General features: G+C 37.9%; 1 protein-coding gene across 3 annotated transcripts in view; it reads right to left on the bottom strand.

The window, feature by feature from the left end:
- Positions 1-21017, bottom strand: part of mtss1 (MTSS I-BAR domain containing 1) — a 74212-nt gene that overhangs the window by 38151 nt on the left and 15044 nt on the right. For all 3 annotated transcript variants that reach the window (XM_085353381.1, XM_085353379.1, XM_085353380.1), the window contains exons 2-3: positions 12348-12409; positions 4810-4883 (exon numbers count right to left, since the gene is read on the bottom strand). In XM_085353381.1, the coding sequence (XP_085209507.1) occupies positions 4810-4883; positions 12348-12409 (136 nt within the window). The remainder of the gene's footprint in view (positions 1-4809; positions 4884-12347; positions 12410-21017) is intronic.

Raw genomic sequence — 21017 nt, 5'->3', positions numbered from 1 at the left:
CATCCTGAGCCTGTTCGTTTCCGACACTGGAGAAGAGGACTTTGGTGGTTTTAGTGCGCAGGAAGATGGTGGTGAATGACTGACTTTTCTTCTTGTTACAGCCGTGTCACTGCACCTGAGCCTAAAAGGTAGTCCGAATCTATTTTTCTGGTGTGCTGTAGGTTACTGTTATGTACTACATTTGTTACTCATTTATGAAGCACAGCACATGTGCAAATATGTACCCATAACTTGTTTTTCAAAATATTAATAAAAGGGGTGTGTCTCCAAACAGCCATCTCTTTCCTGACAATTCGCTTTGTGCATATTCTCTTACATATGATAAGTCAACATTGAAACACCTGCGGCTTTTGGTCAGGTGCGGCTAATGTATGTACAAAACAGGATTTTCCCCTGATTTTAGCTTGTGCGGCTAATATTCAGGTGCGCTTTGTAGTCCGGGAAATACGGTACACTTATGGTGACATTCCTAAAGCCCTTGAGGTGAGCTCCGAATTATTTTATATTTAGGAATTATAAGACATTTTAGAAGAAACTTAAATATAAATATAGCCCATTTTAATTGAAAAACAAACATAAAATAGCAAAAAAAAAAAACAGGTGGATGATTTGATGAGGGATACACAGGAGTCTGGCACAAAGTATTGGATGTAAAGTCCATCTTAAAAGGGCAACAGCTGGTCCCTGCCTTCCCTCCTGACAACATATAGATTGGGAAACAACAGGAAAAGACATTCTTTGGAGATCTCCACAGCAGCCAAACAGAGGCTGATTGACTGCAAACAAGGCAACCTAGGGCTGTGCGATATGACCAAAATCTCATATCCCAATATAAGACATTTTTCATCCCGATAACGATATATTTCATACAATAGTGCATTTTCTGTAAATTCTGTGAAACTCGGGCAACTCGACTTGCGTGAAGTGTTTTCATCTGGGCGTCGTTTATCTGGAGTCGAGTGTTTTGACCGATGCATGAAAGTATATATTTAGAAGTTGCAATAGCTGTCATTTTCTTTGTGAGTATTTATTACATGGCGTGCTGCGGGGGAAAAGCCTGTTCTAACATTTGAGTCTAAGGTTTATTTTGAGCACCTGACCACTCTTATTTGCTTCTCATCCATAAACTCTCTTTATACACTTTCACGCGATTCTCACGTGGGTGGTAGAAGAGGTTTGTCATGTTTGAGTCTGTGGTGTTGACCGGTTTGCGGCATAATTTGCATAGTAGTTTTCTGGTCCATGTCAGACTTTTCATAACCAAACCATGTCAATGCTACAGAGGTAGCCCCTTGCTTAGGAATAAGGTCCTCGATTTCTTTTGACTGGTCCTTCTGTTTGGAGCTACCTGGTTCTGCCTCATCTTCACTGGCCATGCTGTTATTTTCTGTATGGTGACCAAACAATGAAAGAAAATATTGCCGTAAACAGTGTATTTTGCGACGCCACTAAACAAACGATAGCATGTAACATGAAACGATAGATGTTTTAATTTTGGCATCTAGTATATTTCGTTATATCACACAGCCCTAAGGCAACCCAACCCTCAGTCATGTGGCACCAAATGCAGACTGGGTGATAGACCCTTACAGATCCAGAGACAACTATTATAGCTATAAACAGTAAAAACATTTCTACAGATTCACATTTTAAAACTTTTTACAAAATCTATTTCTTCTAGATAGATTTTGCTGAGTAATGTCCTTCTTCTAGGGCTGCATTAAACAGCACGTGATTTCGGGTGCCGGCTAAGTTGGTGAGCAGGTGACCATCTGCTTCTTACATCATACATCATTAGCAGTTTCCGAGTCCAGACACCTCTTCAGTTTCCAGACTCAAACAAACACTGCGGCATCACTAACAGTTAGAAACTCTAAATTCTTTAGTCTGAAATAATAAACAAAACACAAGCTTTGTAGTGAAAATGAATATAAAATATATAAATATATAAAATAACTATGAATACCCTCCGATTATGTCATTCATATAATTGTTGCAAGTTCAGAAATACCAAGATACAGATTATACAAGGCAGAACAGACTTCTGATGTTGTACCAAACAGGTTCTGATTAACAATTCTCTCAACCTGAACTGAAACATTTTGTGCCTTCTTAAACAAACTTGAATGAGTTGGCAGGCTGTATGAAGTCTTCTTGTAAACTAAAATTATGCTTCAACATTGCTCACTGGGGGATCAATGAATTGCACTATTTTCTAGGCCATAAGCCACCTGCAAAGGTCTTACAAAAAGAAAAAAAAATGAAAAACCTACAGCATCCATGTTTACTAGCTTGCAATCAAGCCCCGACTTCTTGGCACACTGCAGTTTCTCTTGGCATGTTAGGGTCTACCACTGAATGACTGTAGTGTGACACTACTGGAAAAACTGAATATGCAAGTCAAGAGGAATGTATCTAAAACCTTCCACATTTTCACCACTCTACTAATCTGTATGCAAGTTTATCTTCTGTAATTCATGATGCTGTAATTTCTGTTTAAGTGACCGTTCTCCAACATCTACAAGTCAGACATGATACTAACGCTGGTATTGGTACTGGATCCATACCATCATGACAGGATCGATACTTTACTTTTTTCCTCTAAGTACAGCATGTAGCCCACTGAATTGTGTTAAATAAATTATTTTTTAGGAAATGAAAAAATATACCTTAAACATGCACCAAAAAAAGATCTGAACGTTTTGAGTTGACTGTATATTTTATTTAAATCCATTAGCACATTTAAGGAACAGAAGATGACCCAAAGTGCTTTATAAACAGGCACATTTACATTCCAGGTCTCAAAGAACCCCAACTTCAAAATACAGAAGCTGAAAGTTGTGTTTTGTTGTGTTAACTTATTAATGTGGAAATTGTAAATCGTAGTGGTTTAGTGGTCGATTATGATTCACCCTATAAATCATTACACACTGCCCTCCCCTACATATGCTGCCTTTATAAGTTAAAAGTATTGGTATTGGCAATACTGGCTCTGTATTTTTTTTGGGTATTGGATCGATACCAAAATCTGCAGTATTGCACACCAATACTAAACACAGCAACATAACCCTCCCACCAACAAGCATGTGGGAGGTGGAACACTAGTTACAACACTATTGGTAAGCATATTTGAATAATGTTTATATGGAATTAATTTGTACAAGTAATTCCTTCTAGTAGCCTATCACACTTTATTTTATTTTTTTTAATTTAGACTGACAAAAAGTCCTGTAATCTGCTGCCAATTTAGAGAAAACACAAAAGTTTATTTATTCTGACTCATTCTTTTTTGAACAGATTTTGGAATTTCCAACAGACAAACGTCATTGATTGGTTATGGTGGCAATGACAGTTCTTACAAAGAAAATCAGTTTAAATAAACTAAAAAAAAATAAATAAATAATAGGACTTTCGTATAGCGAAGATCAGAACTAGCCAAGAAAATTGTGTGATGTTTTAAAAAGTTATTCAATTTCCCATTCTCTGAACCAAAGAAAAGCAAAAAACAACATTTGGGAAATTCCAACCATTAATCCAATCTTAATGGATTCAGAGTTGCTGAGGTCTGGAGCCTATGCCAGCTGGGTGAGTATATGAAAAACCGTAAACCTTATATGTTGGAGATTTTGATCGATTCAGAACGCAAAAATGTTCGTTCATTTTTTTTATTTTTTTTTTGCTACTTGGATTCAAGTAGCAGGAACTACAGTTTATCTGTGACCTATGAAGGAAACATGTGATGAGGCGGTTTACAAATTTTGTCTACAGATTGTATCCTAAAGGCTGTTAATCAATTCACTGTCAACCCTCTCACTTATACACACACACACATTTTCTTTAGCACTCCCTGATTCAATAATAACCAGAACTACAAGAAATCATTTCAAAATCTTGGCTGAGACTAAACAGAGAATCCCACATTAAAATGTGTCATGGTCTTAACCATGACACAGAGCCTTTTACAGCCTTAGTTACAGACAAATTTGCATTTCTTCTATACATTTTCAACAAAATTATTAGACTTCTCAGATGACCTGAGATGTTACCTGAGGACATGCAAACCGAAAAGCACCCACAGGCTACAGTAGGATTTGAATTAGTGACTGCTTTTTGTTCAAGTTTTTGTTGAGTATGTCCAGCAGACTAATCACAGCCCTTAAAAATGTTTAATTAACTGTTCATTATTTATTAACATCAACAGCATAATCTTCATTAGTTGAAGTAAACAAAAATAGCATTAGATTAAACCTGATATGTAAAAAGCTTTTTCTGGTGAACTAGAGCACTTTATGGCATTTGCCTGATAGAACGCAATCGAAGGTTCTTTAACACACAAAATTAGCCATGTTGTCACTTAGCCCGACTTATGGTGAGGAGGTATACCCTGGACAGGTTGCCACTCAATCACTGGGCCATCAAAGAAAGGCAGATAGAACGAGCAATGTACTGACAATTAGCTAGGGGCTTGTCCTGCCACATACCATCCTTTAGTAGCACAATGGTTAATGGTTTTTACTTGATATTCTATCCCACCCACATACTGTCCACGGAGAGTTAACAGCGCTAATTAGCTCCCTCATGATGTTACTATTTATAATAAAAAGAGAAACAGTGAAAGATCACATTGTGAGGAGAAAGAAAGAGAGAAAACATTTATCTTGATTTGCTGTGAGTCACATAAAAACACAGAGCAAGATGATAACAACTGGGCCACAGACAGTAACGTGTCAACTGTGTGTGTGTGTGTGTGTGTGTGTGTGTGTGTGTGTGTGTGTGTGTGTGTGTGTGTGTGTGTGTGTGTGTGGTTACCTCTGGTTCCGGTCGCCATGTCTGCCACCTTCTGAAAAGCATCCAGGAAGGCTCCGGTCACCACGATGGTCGTTCTGAAACAAACAACACGTGTTACCTGTCGTGCTTAATGTACACATAATATCATTCCATCATGCTATCATTTGTTCAGGTTTAGAAAGCAAAAGACGCCACTGCATTAACTCCTCCAAGAAAAGCCCAACACACAGTGTCATGGCAACATGCGTAGGTAGACGATCAACTGGTTGAAAGCACAAGCATGACATTGTAAAGAACCAACAACTCTTTAGATGGATTAAGTTAAATACCACACAAAAACCTCCTTTTTAGATTTTTACTAGCTTTAGTAAATACGCTCTATCGCACTGATGAGGTGTCTTGCAGAGCTTATTTGTGCTTCGGGTCTCAATCAAGTTTCAAAGAGACACAGGCTCACAATTTAATGGGCATTGCGTCCACACTTCCGTTGGATGGTAACGTTTAAAACGAAAAAAGTCTCTCACTCTCTGATGAACATTTGCATGAGGCTGGAACTGTGGTCACGCTCAGACTCACTGAGGACCACGAAGCCGCCAACGCAAACAAATTAGATGTGACGAGAAGGACAAAATCTTAAATGAGTTCACACTTGAGCAGTGTTTATCAGAAGTTCCCATTTCAGAGGGTGCACACTGGTATCAGGCATGGCTTATTTGATACAGAATCATAAACAAAGTGACTACAGCATACAGTATGTACCTTTGGGGTTTGGACAAACTGTTAAAATCTGCAACAGTGGGAATAAATAGGTCAGGTAATCAGACACATAAGTGCCACCATAAGAACTTTTTCTAAATCTGAAACACACACACACACACACACACACACACACACACACAAAATCAGAAGATGCATCCCGAACAAGCCTCTGCACTACTCGAGGAAAAAAAAACCAACCCCCCCCCCCCCCCCCCCCCCCCCCCACACTTTTATTATGAAAGTCAGTCTGGTGAAGATAAATGAGTCCAATCACCTGCAAAGGCCAGTGTTAGGAGTGCAACTGGAGACCTTGAGAGGCGCACATCAGCTACATCAATGGATCTTTTGTCTGTGTATGTGTGTCAATTACCAGTCAGGTCTATGCTTCTATAGCTGCGCAAGTGCATGTATGCACACACACGCACACACAATCATTATCTCTGAAAGCCAAACTAAGAAGATCATATGACACTCCTGTCTCTAGTTTGTGCATCTGACCTCAGTGGAAATTCTCTTTCATATTAAGACCAAAGAGTTCTTTCTCTCTCTCTCTCTCTCTCTCACACACACACACACACACACACTTAACAATGCAGTTCACAAACAGGATAGGCTGAAGACAACAATCCAATTTACAACAACTTTTTAGAAAATATGGAAGAATAAAAGTGTAAACATTAAAAAATAAATAGTCAAATGACTCAACAAATTAATGAACCAATTACAATAATAATAATAATAATGATAATAATAACAGCAACAACAACAACAATAGTAAATGCTATACAAGCACTGCTCAGTGGTTATTTGATAAGCTGGAAATATAAAGCTCACATCTAAGTCCTCATGTTTTTAAATCAGATATTGGGTTTGTATCTGTGACATTATGTTTTTTCCTATACAAACTGAGACAGACTAATTTTGTTATTTAAAGATTGCATTAAACACTCTGCAGGTTAGTGCAGGATACAGGTTAGTTTGCTGTACTGTGATGGATTTAAAGTAAACAACAGTGTATTGGACTGGTGCACAGTGGCTGTGGTTTCATGGTCAGAGTTAGGTTACATCAAGTGTAGCAGAGATTGGTTTAATTTTAGTTGATGATGCTTAGATCCACTTAATGAATTCCATCTTCATACCAACTTTATACCATCTTGAAAAAAGACAGCATGAACTGGAGTCGTGTTTTCTTAACTGTCTGTGCTCAAGTGCCTTTAAATATATTTTATTATACCACACTGTTTAAATCGTATTTACCAATTTGCTGTGCCCATATGATTTTGCATGTTGTCCTATCAATGCACCAGCAGTAGACTTATAAAGGTAGGAATAAATCTGGTGCATTAACCAGAGAACATGTTAATTGGTGCACACTGTCCATAATTATATATAATAACTGAACAGAAGTAACTAACAATAATTTAATTTAATAACTTTCCAAAAACACCTAATAACAGTCCCAGCATTGACAATAATGTGTTGTAGCACATAGACACACAGTCAGACTACAAGAAACATATAATATAATTAAACACACTCTTGAAGCTCTGTATGTGCAAATATGTATTTGATCTTCTCCATCTAAATCCCTCACTGAATGAACACTCTGGTGGTGCTGCAGAAAAACACAGAGTCCCAAATACTTTAGCAAGACTGAAAACCCCACTGGAGCCTAAGAGAGGCTTCAGCTTGTCTTTTCAGCTTGTAACTGCTGCTTTAAAGTTAAACTACAGATCTACAGACCAGAGTCTGACTGTTTTGTTTGTTTGTTTTTTTTAGCTGAAATCTCTAATTAGCCCAACTGCAGAAACATATTTTTTGCTATTAAAAATGGTGCAGCAATGAGCCATCACTGATAAAAGATGTCAAGTGAAACGGACTTGTTATATTTATTATAACTGTAAACTCATTTGAATCTTTCATTTTTAAAGAAGTGTTATGTCATCATGTCTGTTATCAGCAAAATTTCTCTGCTAGTCAAGCTTAACAGTTCATGCATGAAAAGAGACAGGAAAAATGGAGTTAACCGTTTCATCACCCTCGATGATCAGCCTGAAAGTTAAACTTTATTTTGTCAATTCTGTACTACAAGGAAATACGTTTATGCGAATTCCAGTGAATATTTATATTTACACATATATCCTAAATGTGTGCCCAGTATGCAGAAGAGTCCAACTCTTCTGCATGCCTCAAGCTATTTGTTGTCAAAACTTCCTCCTTTTGACTACGATTACAGCATTTTACCAGCTCAACTGCATCAGACAATGTTCCATTTTGAGGCCTTTGGACCTCTTGCAAATCATGACATGCCTGTATTTTGTGTTTTCATAATTCAAGCTATGAAATACTACCTGGTGAAGTTTTAGTGTTAATGAGGCTAGAAGGTATCAAGAAAAAGTGAATTAATAAACAAACAAACAAACAATCTTTATTGGTGGCTGTATGAATAAATATAACTGTGAAGTTAATGTGTGAAATAAAGCTTTGTGTGTGCAAATTATCCACAGCTGATCTTTTAAGTAGCATTAAACATTAGAGCAAAGTGGATGCCCTTTATTTATGCCTGTATCTGTAGCTTTGTGTGTGCATAGCTGGCTGACTGGCAGGGCTAATGGACTGTGACTGGCTACAGCAAGCAGAGCGATGCTTATCAAAGTAAACTGGCCTACTGGGAAATTCAGCAATTATACTGTCATTAAACCAAGCCAGCTACTGGACAGAATTAGCCTGGGTCAGAACATGTGCAGCTTTCATGTAAAACGACAGAATACAACAATGACCAGTAGGGCTGTTTGATATAACGATATATATCGGATGACGATATAAAAATGTCTAGTTTCATTTTACGCTATCGTTTGTTTCGTGGTGTCGCAAAATAAACTGTTTACGGCAATATTTTTTCACCCTTTTGATCATGGTTTTGATGGTCACTGTAGTGGCTATATTAATTTCTTAAAGTTCTCTCTTTCTCTTATATTTAATATAACCACACTACAGACGGACAAGCGCCTGTTTTTATGCGTTGTGGTTAGCAACAACAACGGTAACAGCATCGCGTGTCCGCTTGTTTATGTTCCACATAAACCTTTCACAATAAAGCTCAAGATCCTTTTGAGACTTTTCAAAATAAACTGAATCACATGAAAGAGCAGATTATTTACGGATGAGAAGTAAAAAAAAAAAAAAAAAAGAGCCGCCGGGTGCTAAAAATAAACCTTAGACTCAAACGTTAGAACAGGCTTTTCTCCGCAGCACGCCGTGTAATAAATACTCAAAGAAAACGGCGGCCGTTACAACTTATGTCTAAAAATGTATAGTTTCATGCATCGGTTAAAACATCGGTCTCCAACCTTTTTTGCGCCACGGACCGGTTTATGGCCGACAATATTTTCACGGACTGGCCTTTAATGTGTGGAAATTACGGAGGCTATCACTTATCACCTGACCAAAGATATGGCTCCCATTAACACTGTGCAAAACGAGGGATTTAGGAAAATGATCAACACCCTAGACAAACGCTACACAGTGCTGTCCCGCAACTATTTTTCTATTGTTGCACTACCTGCTCTAAACACGCAGTGTCGAGCAACGGTGGAGACGGAATTTCAAGCAGTACAACATTTTGCGGCAACAACAAAACGTGAGACATTTGTTGTTTTTATGTTTATTTTATGTTCAGTCTCAACTGTTACGAAGTTGATGAGCAGTTAATAAGTGCAATAAATATTTATACTGGAAAAGAAAATCGTGAGAGAATCGTGATCTCAATTCTAAGCCAAAAAAATCGTGATTCTCATTTTATGCAAAATCGTGCAGCCCTACCTTACACTCTAAAAATCTCTTAGTCTCTTAATCTCTAAAAGCCCAAATCTCTTAGTGTTTCATCTGCGACCTAAAACTGATGTCACAACGACACAAGACAGGATGCGGTTGATTTGTCATCGTGGGCAAATATTTTCTATGGAAAAACGAACTGAAAAAACATGACTAAGTATTTGGCAACATGCCATCCAATTATAGTTCAGGGAAACTGACAATGTTCTGCTGAGTTGCAGGATGATCAACAAGATTTTCTGACTGATAAAAGATATCAAACAGTCACATTCCTATTTTAAATAGGGATGGTCATGACCTTCATATATTTAAACTATGAAGTTATTAAAAAAAAATTCTGGTTCATTTAGCAATTTTTTCCCTTTTAAGATAAATAATTTCCCTTACTAATAGGGGTGGGCAGTAGAAACTGTATACGGTAGAAACGATATGAATTTGGCCAACGGTAGAGATTTTGACTATACCGCTCTACCGCGAAAGTGCATGTTGATAGTGTCATCAAGCTGCGCCTGCTTTGGTCGAAAGCATCGCAGCAGCTGCAAGCAGTATCATCTGCAAATTATGCTGGGCGACAGTAATAGTGAAGAGAGGAAGCACGTTTTGGAATTTGAAGAAAGCCAAAAACTGCACTTGAATGTTGAATTCTCTCGCAGCTGCTCTATTCCCATGTTGTTGCAGTATATTAATAACTAACCTCGTATTGTGGATGGATTATCTCAGTTGTTGTCCTGACTGAAGTTTGGTTCGTTTACAGCATCCTGCCATGCGATTGCATTTGACCCTCACATTAACTTTTATCGAGTGGAAAGAAGTTAGCGTTCATCCTCTAGCTTCACTGTTTATGTTATGCTAACATAGCTGTGTCACTAGCAATCACGTAGCACATCATTATATATTATATACTGAGGCTCCTGACTACGGAAGCCGTAATGCTCCGGCAATCCATCAAGTGGTGTGGCTTCGTAGTTCACCAAAGTGGTACTAAAACATTTTTGATAGATTTTTGAGGGCCGTGTCACACATAAAATCGGTTCAAGGTCAGTAAGCACAACCAGAATTCATACATAAGGCACACCGGATTATAAGGCGCACTTTCGATTTTCGAGAAAATTAAAGGATTTTAATTCCACCTTTATGGTGCAGAAAATACGGAAGAAAAAATATATTGCGATATATATCATTACTGCAAATGCTTCAAATTATACCGCGATATGGATTTTAGGCCATATCGCCCAGCCCTACTTACCAACACCAAAAACAGTTTGCAAGTCACTATTAACTCATTCACTGCCAGCCATTGGCAGTGAATGAGTTAAACCCATTGACTCATTCACTGCAACTGACAGCTAGAGACGTCAATGGCAGTGAATGAGTTAAACAACAAAAATATAACACTCGGTAGTGAGAGAATAAATAGAGGAGAAACATGCAAAACTGTTAAAACTAACATGTCACTGTGACACACTTATGACATGTTCAACAGCTTGTCTTTGATGATTTGATGAGTGGTTGAAAACAGTATCGTTGCGTGAAACGGCAATATCTGGTTTTATACAATAGGTTATGACCAAAAATTTGTGATACAGTTAGGAGACCTCATCTATGGGCTCAAAATGTGGTCATAAATATTTTGTACTTGTAAATCGGTTTTGTACTTGTAAAAAAGATTTGTATGTGTAAAAACAAATTTGTGTGTGCATAAAAAAGATTTGTATGTGTAAAAAAATTTGTGTGTGCGTAAAAAAGATTTGTATGTGTAAAAAAAATTTGTGCGTGCGTAAAAAAGATTTGTGTGTGGACTTAGCCCAAAAAAACCCCTGCAAGTTACAAGTACGAATTTTGACCCTATTTTTCTTCCTTTAAGCTGATTGGTCAATGTCATGTCAATCACAAATTAAACAATCCAATCAGAGAACAGATGGGTTTGGCTGTCGGAGGGGCACTTTTTTGAACTGCAGGTCCTTGAAGGGTAATCTCTATATAAATATCCGATAGCAGCTAGGTCCCCTTACTTTCAGCAGCTGTTGAAAGGATAAAGTTGTGGTATGTCAGTGGTTAGAAATACCATTATTACTTTAGGATTAGTTTAACACAACGTCAGGGCTGACCCGGGACCATTGCTGTGAGTCACAGTGCGCAGCATAAAAGTCCTTTCACATCGGACGCAGGATGTGCTGCTAATGCTAACTGCTAACTAAAAGCAAAGGATCCAGAATTTGTTGCTGGCTGCTGGGCTCTGTGGGTTTTTGCAGCAGCTCTACCTGTACTAGATGCACCTGCTCCTTGTCGTTTTTATCTCTGACTTCATGTGAACTACAAGAGTTTGTGGGGTTTTTTTGCTAGTTCTTCAAATGTTCAATAAAAACATCTATGCTAATTCATAACGAAGAAAGCTTTGTAATGAAGACTGTCATTTCCAAAACACTGCCCCCCCCCCCTGCGTCCGCAGCGCTGGTGAAAAGGCTGTGGAAGTCCCTGTATTAAACACGTAGTCCTGTGACACAAAAATCACCAAACTCGGACGACCACAGACTGTTTTACTTCGTGGTGATGAAGTAAAATGCTGGGTTGGCATGTAAAAGGGCATTTATTCCCTTCAAAGACCTGCAGTTCAAAAAAAGCGCCCCTCCGACAGCCAAACCCATCTGTTCTCTGATTGGATTGTTACATTTGTGATTGACATGACATTCACCAATCAGATGAAAGGAAGAAAAATAGGGTCAAAATTCGTAGTTGTAACTTGCAGGGTTTTTTTTTGGCTAAGTCCACACACAAATCTATTTTACGCACACAAATTTTTTTTACAAGTACAAAACTGATTTACAAGTACAAAATATTTATGACCACATTTTGAGCCCATACTCATCTACAGGTTAATCTGCTCTACAGGTGAAAATGTTTCATGTTAATAATGAGCTGCTGATTTAAAAACACACACAAAAAAGGGGTTAAAATGTGCCTCTTACCTGAGCTGTGACTGCAGTTTATTTCCTTTGGATACAAAGTCCTCCCATGTAGGATAACTGGCCTGCGGGGGGGAAATGAGAAGACAAATGAGGGCATTAAACCTCTGTAACACAAGTCAGGATGCAACAAGATTCCTTAAGTCTAAAAGAGATGTTAACAATATTTCTTTCACAGCCATAATCCTGAAGGAGTTGTAGCCTTAACGAAGGGAGAAAGGGGCATTATTTAGGTATTAGTATTAAACTTGCCAGACATTTGTCTGCACAGGACTGGAATGTGTAGAAAACAAATCACACAAAACTGAACAGAGACGCGTAAAGCTGAAACATTTGACCTATTTGAATCCAACAGGAGCATTCAACATCAACACTCTGTGAAACAAAAACTGAAAAATTACAGTCCTAAGGGGAGTTCATATTCCAACAAACTATGTTAAGAGAAAGAAAGGTGCTACGGAAAATATGTTGTCAGTGCTTTAGCAGAGCATTACAGCTGCAGTATTAAATCCAGTGAGGATTAATGGACTCCACTTAAATGAATTTGGGATTTAATCAAAATGAAAATCAGGATGACAGAAAGAGAACAGAGGTCTGAAATGTACAAATGCGGGGGGGGGGGGGGGGGGGGGGGGGGGGGGGCAGCATGAAGGTATTAAAGAAAGTAAAACATTTAGGTCAAATGAGATGGAAAATCTAAAAATAAATACTGAATATAAGTGAAAGGTTTGACAAAAACCTTGTTTTCTATTTTGCTGGATAGTTTATTGCCAGTTTTCAGTTAACTAATGACAGATTTAAGCAATAAATGCAGCTCTTAACTGAATCCTAGGGGATCTAACATTCACATATATTTAGAGTTCTCCAGATTTTCTCTAACATAACAAAAAAAAACAAAGCAATTATCAGCTGTTCGGCATGTTACTTTTTGCTTCTAGATGCGTGTTATGACAGGGGATGGGGATTCTGAGCCTGACAACTAATGAGCAGAAACACCCGAGTGGCGCTAAACATGAGCAAACTAATGTTCTTATGCAGATGTCGCTGATTTGCCATGAAACTGCAGTTCACACTCTGAATCCATCATAATGTTCATGATGTCAGTTTTAACCTGCACTCAAAAAAAACAAACACTGAAAACATGAGAAATTCAACTGATTAATCAATTAGTTGCCTAATCCCTAAAGCTTTAAATCTCCTTACCAATTTAACACACCCTAAGGGCTCAACAAAAACAAAAGATGGCATGAACACCAGGGATCTCAATGCAAAACCTACTTCACATGACGTCATCAGTGCACTAACTGCTAGCTGGAAAGCCAACATATTAAAATACCAAAGTTAGAAAAATGTTAGTAGTTTGGAGACTTGTCATGGCTACTTTTTTTGTTTTGTACAAACCCCTGGCAAAAATCTTGGGAGCACCAAATGTGCTTACTTGCAACAAATAAACACATCCCACATAACAGGCAAAACTAGTTTTTTTGTGAAACATACTTCAAGCAAATCAAATTAGCTTAATTAATTGCATCTTTAAACATATATATCATAATCAGTTCTTTGGTCAACAGCCTGAACTGCTCGAGAAACTGACTTCTTTTTTGAAAGGAGTTGTATAATGCATTCCAGCTCTCTTTTTGAGGCCATGCTTACTTTCGATCAGCCAGGTCCAACTGCTTGTCAAGGTTTGCAAACATGCTCTGGTAACTGATTTACATATTCAGATTTATTCAAGTATTTGTTTTAGAAATGTGTTCATTTTCCCTCTACTCTGTCTGGAAAAAAATGTAAAACTAAAAATTTAACTGAATTTGCTTCAGGGATCTTTTACAAAGCCAGAATATTCAGCTATTAAAACAGTTGTGTGTCATATCTGTGATTTATTTACAATTTAACTTTTTGTATAATTTCTTAAAATTTTTAGTTTAATTTTTTTTGCAGTTTGTATATTTGTTTGTGACTTAAATAACAAACTGTTAAAGTGTGGCAAACAAAAAAAAAAAATCTCCCTGTCGACTTCATTCTCTCTGTGTCATTGTCAGTACTTTTAGTTTAAGAAGAAGAAGAAGAAAGTGTACTTTATTGGTCCCCGTGGGGAAAATCCCTCTCTGCATTTAACCCATTCACTCAGTGAAGCAGTGGGCAGCCACTGGGCGCCCGGGGAGCAGTGTGTAGGGACGGTACCTTGCTCAGGGGTACCTCAGGGTAGCTGTTCAGGGGAATCGAACCCCCGACCTTCCGATCATGGGGCCACCACTCTACCTACTGAGCTATCCCTGCCCTGTTTAACACTTATTAGGAAACTTTTATTGCATTTGCACTACCATAACATGTTGCAGTCAACTCCACTCACATCATTTCAGTTCAACCTTTTATATTTAACTTCCAAAGTTGGGAAAGTGATGTTTAAGTCTAACTTGATGTTGATTAAGACACAAGAATAATTGCTCAGGCACTTCTTCAAAGTGAGTAAAACAGCTTTTAAATTTAACACTAGTATCACAGCAGGTCTCTGTAACAAAAAAGAAAAATAAAGAGACCATTGTTTTGGAGCTGGAAAAAAGATTAATTATTAACATATCTTGTTGGCATTTACCGTTGAGGGGTCAAAGCTACTTCTTTATCTACATTTTGTAAAAGCGGCTGAATGATTATGTAATGTAACGCTGGTTCATGTAGGCTCTGACCTTGGGTTATATCTGAAGGAACAGCTGCTGGTGCAGTGTCCTGGTTATTGAATTAAAACACAGGAAAGCCCTGCTCGAACAGAGGTCCGATTCCACTTTCTCTCTCTATATTTTCATGAACCCAGTCACCCTGTCTGTCCTCTGTCTCTGCTGGTCCACCAAGGAGAGGATAATACCGATTTAACCCCTAACACAACAACATTAGCCTCTTAGCTCTACACTGCTAAAGCCGTTAGCCAGCCCCCGCTTTACAGCTAGCCAAGTATGCACGCAGCATGGGGCTGACAGGTTTACTAGCTGCAGGGATTTAGCTGTGCATGATGAAATACTGCAGGTGGTGGGCAGAATGTCTCTGGTGAACATCTAACAGCGAGCCTGTGATGAATAGAAAATTACGAAAATTAAGAGAAAAGGAAAGACTACACTCCAAATCCATTTCTGACTTGTGGGTGGAGGAGTGATAGGATGAACTTGGAGTAAATTTGTACTGGGGTTTAAGAAAAAGCTTATATAACTTAGGATAATTAAAGTTGACTTAATTTGAAAACTTATATATACTAACATATATATTAGAGCTGGGCGATAGAACGATATGTATCGCGATATAACTTTTACTCGATAGAGAAATTAAGCTATCGCGATAGACCTCGCCGCTCTTGTCCTCTTAAAATAAAAATTAAAAAATTAAAAAAAAAGGTCAGCCAATCCAAACTAAGTAGCGCAGAGCCGAACCAATCACAGCCGTAGCGTCACGTCGCGTGACTTGTTACGTACAGCACAAGTGCCAAGCCGCACGTGTGTTTGTTTGGGAAGCAGCCAGCGGGTAATGGAGGAAATGAGTGTGCCGACTAGAAAAATCAACCGAGCGTGACCGAAGAGAAAACCGATGATGGTTCCAATGCCGGAGAGATTGTCGAACGGAAGAGCCATAAAAGTTCCGTAGTGTGAAGGTATTTCGGCTATTTCAAGTCTGACAAAAAACAGAGTAGCGTGCACTGTAAATTGTGCCGAAAGCAAGTCTGGAAATACAATAAACTGGTGCATGCGTCACGCTGTGCGCCACGTTATTGTTTCGGTGAAATGAATTTCTACAATACTGTTAATTCTACTCTCTGCAGTGTTTAAATGCTTACATATACACACAGTTACTGTCCGTCCACACATACGACTCGGTTCTGCTTCTATGCCGCAGCTTTGTTTACTTTTTCCCACCGAGGCTTCTAGACTTCTGATTGGCCAACATTTCTGCACGGTTAGGAATCTAGCGCCACCTGCTGCTTTGGCATGTTCATAGCAGCGTTTTCCTTCATTTCTGCCTTTATGTGTGGACGGGATTATTTTTTAAAACGAAAACGGAAAATCTCCGTTTTCAAAAATACCCGTGTACGTGTGGACGTAGCCTCAGTCTCTGACTGGAAGCGCTAATTCGTCATTCGGCTTTTGTCAGACTAAAGTAACTGTTAAAACTGTTTGAAAAGCTCAGCTATACAACAAGGAGAGATTGAGAATTTCCTTTTAGTTCTCAGTTTATTTGATATTGACAAAAGTTAGTCAGTTTTGTCTGTTCTTCTGTAAAACAAACTAAGATTTATTTTTAGAATTAATACTTTGTTTCTAAGTGGAATTGACAATTTAGTCTGTTTCGTTTGTTCTATTTTGAAACTTAAACGCTTTAGCGGCTGCCTTTTGTGTAGTTTGCAATATTTGCCTTTATTTATCTGAAAAAGTCTCATGTTCCTTAAGTACATCTACCCTGTTGAACTTATTATGGGAAATAAATATTTAAATAAAAACAAGCTGCTGATTATTTCACATTTTACTTGTGAGCAACGGCACATTTAAATCTTACAAATATAGTTATTTGGCTTATATCGTGATAGATATCGTTATCGCCTGAAATGAAAAAAACATATCGTGATATGAAAAAAATCTCATATCGCCCAGCTCTAATATATATATATATATATATATATATATATATATATATATATATATATATATATATATATATATATATATATATATATATATATATATATATACACGAGTACGTTTTTAAATTAAGTCAACTTTAATTATCCTATCTCTATCAGCATTGGCATTAACACAGTACAGAGTTGATCTGTGGAGAAACAACTTGATATATTTATTTATATTAAAGTATAACAGCAGTAACCAGTTGGTTTAACAATGTTTTAATGCAGCTTTGATTAACCAGGGCTGTAGCACTGATGGGCAACCACACCCTTCCCTCTTTCAGTGATGGGAGGTTGGAAATGAACAAGGTACAAAGCAAGCAGATGGCAGCTGAGCAAAGCAGCACTGTTTCTGGAATACCTTAATGTCAAAAACAAGCAGTCGTATGTCGCCTTTGTCAAAGTAAAACGATATAACCACTTGACTGAAGTGCTGCCTAACCGTTTTCTCCATAGGCGTGGCATTGTGTGACACTCATTTCAGAGACATTTAAAACATTTTAAAACACTACAATTTTGTTATCAAATTGTTTTAAATTTAATGAAAGTTTTTTTAAGCAACAATATATATGGCCAATGTTTAAACATGTCCATTTGATTGTGCTCAGTTCTAAATGTTTTCTGAGGCTTTTCTGCTTTTATATTTTCCAAGTTTAATCAACTAATAAATTGATCATCAAGAACATCCCTAATATTTACCATAAGCTCTCCAGAAAAATGGCTCCAACTACCCTGTTGATTCCAGAGTAGTGCTGTGTCTCTCATTTTGGATATTTGTTTGAGGACATTTTCTCCAAATGGACCTCCTTAAATTTTAACTGAAGACCTATGCTCTACATTATTCAGATTTATTCCCAGTGACGATTCCCTCCACTGACTAGACAGAGTACAACAACACTGACTTGTAATAAGGCAGTAGTCCATTGCATGCTCTGGAGATACTCTGCAAATTTAGGACCAGCCTGGTCAGGCAGTCCAAAGCAATAGATTTTGAGTTTCACATGGCAAAATATTCAAAGGGAAACTTATAAATTATATTATTTGATAGTTAATTTAAGAAACGATACTAAATCTGTGAGAAACACTGAAATTGATGTGAAATTAATTTCTAACATCTAATAGCATGAGGTCTAACCTCTTGTGCCTGGGTATATGCATGTTTTGTACTGTATGGTTGTTGAATTGTGTTGCTGCAAATCTCTGATCATTTTTGGGTTCACATATGCTTACCCAGGTTTATTAGCGTTCATATAAATTTAATCTGGTCAAACTGACATTTCTTTCCCATAGATTATGTTAAAATTTGCTTGAATTTCAAAGTAGAAATTATGACCAATGTGCTGAAGTCAAATCTAGTCTTTCTTTTATACTGCCTACAAATCTTGGTAATCCGTACTAATTAAACTTGGACTCCTTTTTAAAGTTGAGCAGACACTAAGCGTCATCCTGGACAAGAACGTCAAGCTACAAACCAAGAATGCGTACCATAAAAAGCACATCCTGCTGCTTGTATTTCAGTCTGTGCAGCTCTTGGAGGCCTCTTCTTGTTCCCCTGCCTCCTCTCGGCTAAACCTAAAATTCTGCCTGGCTTTGTTGTGACTGCCAGGAATGTCACAGTCGGTTGCAGACAAAATATTCCAGCACTGGTTCTGCAGCAGGCAGGGCTGAAGAGACCGCAGGCAGCCAGAGTATCAGGGTCCACTGCAGCTTGATACTAAGAGGTTTCGAGAAGTGGTTGCTAAATTAGGGTCCCAGGACCCACAAGGGTCACTGATGATGTCCAGCGGGTTCCCCGAGACAGCTGCCGATGAAACAACTGTCTACTCTCATCTGGCTGGACAGCTATTTTTACATTTTAACTCTACTACATTTCTGGAGTGTTAGTTGAAAATGCAAATGGAAATGTTAGTGGTATTTACTGTTACTCCAAAATGCCATTTGGGTCTTTTTTCAGTTTAAATCCAAATAAGAAATTGTCCATTTCTAAAACATCAAAAGAGATGCACCTATTGAAGCTCCCAAAACCTTTCCAAGAGTGGCAAATTTAATTAAACAAAATGGTAACTCTTTACACTGCTGTTGTTAAGCACATGGGAATATCACAGCGTAGAAATATGAGCCATCTGTGTGAAAGATCCTTGATTTGGAAGCTTTCTGGTTTCCATTCGTAGTCCACTTTCAGTCCAAATTGAAATGAATTACGTTGAAAACAAGGGGAACTGCATTTGACGAAATATAACATGGAAACAACAGCCCTTTGTATGCTGATTTAGCTTTTAATTAGCTTTTTACATTTATCTATCTGCTTACAAAACCAATGAGCAACATCTGGAACAGGAAATCAAGCACTGGGTAGCTGTTGTTTGCTATGTGTTTACATTTTCTTTCCTGATTTCACCAGATGTCCTGAAATATTGACTGTTTCCCCTCACATACAAATTCAGCAGATTAGCCAAAAGATTTCTTGACTGGACAAACATCTTGAGAAAGTTGAGGGTAAACAGGAATGTTTCCTCTGGATGAGTCCGACTCTACCAGAGGAAAAGGGGAAAGATGCAGAGAAGACAGCTGGTAATGGGTATCTACAGTTAAAAAAAAAAAAAAAAGCTCTGATAGTTAAAACTCAAGGTACTCTTAGTAAATGTTTGTGTTTATATAAGAATCTATTTTTATATATGAATAAATATTTGTCTACAATTTTTTTTAAAGAAAATCCTAAATAAATTATTGACCTGGTTGCAGGGCTTGAATTTCAGTTCTGAATTGCAGGTATTGTAAACAATATCAACATACCTGAAAATCTAGCAGGTACAACAACTGGCAATAAGTGCTGCAAAGGTAGACTAAAAATCTCCCTTAGATGTGAATGAAACTCTTGCCAATGTACACAGATAGAATAGAAAAGAACAGAACAGAAATATCCTTCACTGTTCCTCATTGGGATAATTCAGGTGTTCCAACAGAAAAGTGGCAGACAGATGGAGCAGGTTCAAACGTGCAAACTCCAAGCCATTCAATTAGCTAAAATGCAAATTAATCAATGAGGAAACTCCTCAGCAAAAAACGACTGACTCTGGAACGATTAGTTCAAACGTAAGTCCCACTGAAGCCAACGCTTACGATGTGAATCCTCAAGAACATTATATAGGTAAAGCCAAGGTGAACCATTAGTTCAAACATACATTTCTTGGTTAAGTGGCTTATAATATGTTTATGTAAATACCGTTTAAAAAAATCTGTTCAACTTGTGACCAGTGCTGAGGTGGTGACGTGATGGGACAGAGGGGATCAAGAAAAAAAGAAAAAAAAGAAGAAAAAATAAAGACAGAAAAAAGGATGACAAAGCACAATGTGAGGTAAGAATAGGACATACTGTACTTCCAATCGGTAGTATCCCTCCCCTAAAGTCTATAAATAAGATTAAAGGAAACATTTAAAGGGGAATTCCCCCAATGTTGAAACCTAAATTTAATCCCTGAGTTGTTTTAAAATCAGTGTTAGGTTTGGTGTCTGATAATTACTATACATCTTCACTTCTTTTAATCAAACAGCTTTTATACCTGCTTTAAGCTCTGCCCAAGGAGTGGAAACTGTACGTAACCTCCACTGGCACTGACACAGTAAACTCTATTCACACAGCCTAAGCTCTCCTTGTAGAGAACACATATACATACATACATAGACAGACATACAAACACACACTGTTATCCTATCTGCTTAGTCAACCGGGCAGCATTAATAGGTATAGAATTACCTCGGTGTGTGTAGTCACCTGCCATTAGCATCTAATCCTACCACGGTAATCCTGACTTGCTCTACTGACCAACACAAAGAAATGATGCAGCGAGAGAGAGGAGAGATAGACGTGACATCTCAGGAAAGTGAGTATACTGCCCTGGTGACCTTCCTAGAGTCAAGGATTAACTCAGCCACTCATTCAACTAGTCAGCCAACCACTGAATTCATTGGTTCATTCATTCAATCAGCCAGACAGAGATATAACATGAGGT

The sequence above is a fragment of the Diplotaxodon limnothrissa genome, linkage group LG5 (genome assembly GCF_057381915.1).
Source record: "Diplotaxodon limnothrissa isolate DT_005_m linkage group LG5, D_limnothrissa_male_GT1.1, whole genome shotgun sequence".
NCBI classification, from domain to species: domain Eukaryota; kingdom Metazoa; phylum Chordata; class Actinopteri; order Cichliformes; family Cichlidae; genus Diplotaxodon; species Diplotaxodon limnothrissa.
The sequence above is the reverse complement of the archived record's forward strand: the minus strand, read 5'-3'. Positions and strand labels throughout refer to the sequence as shown.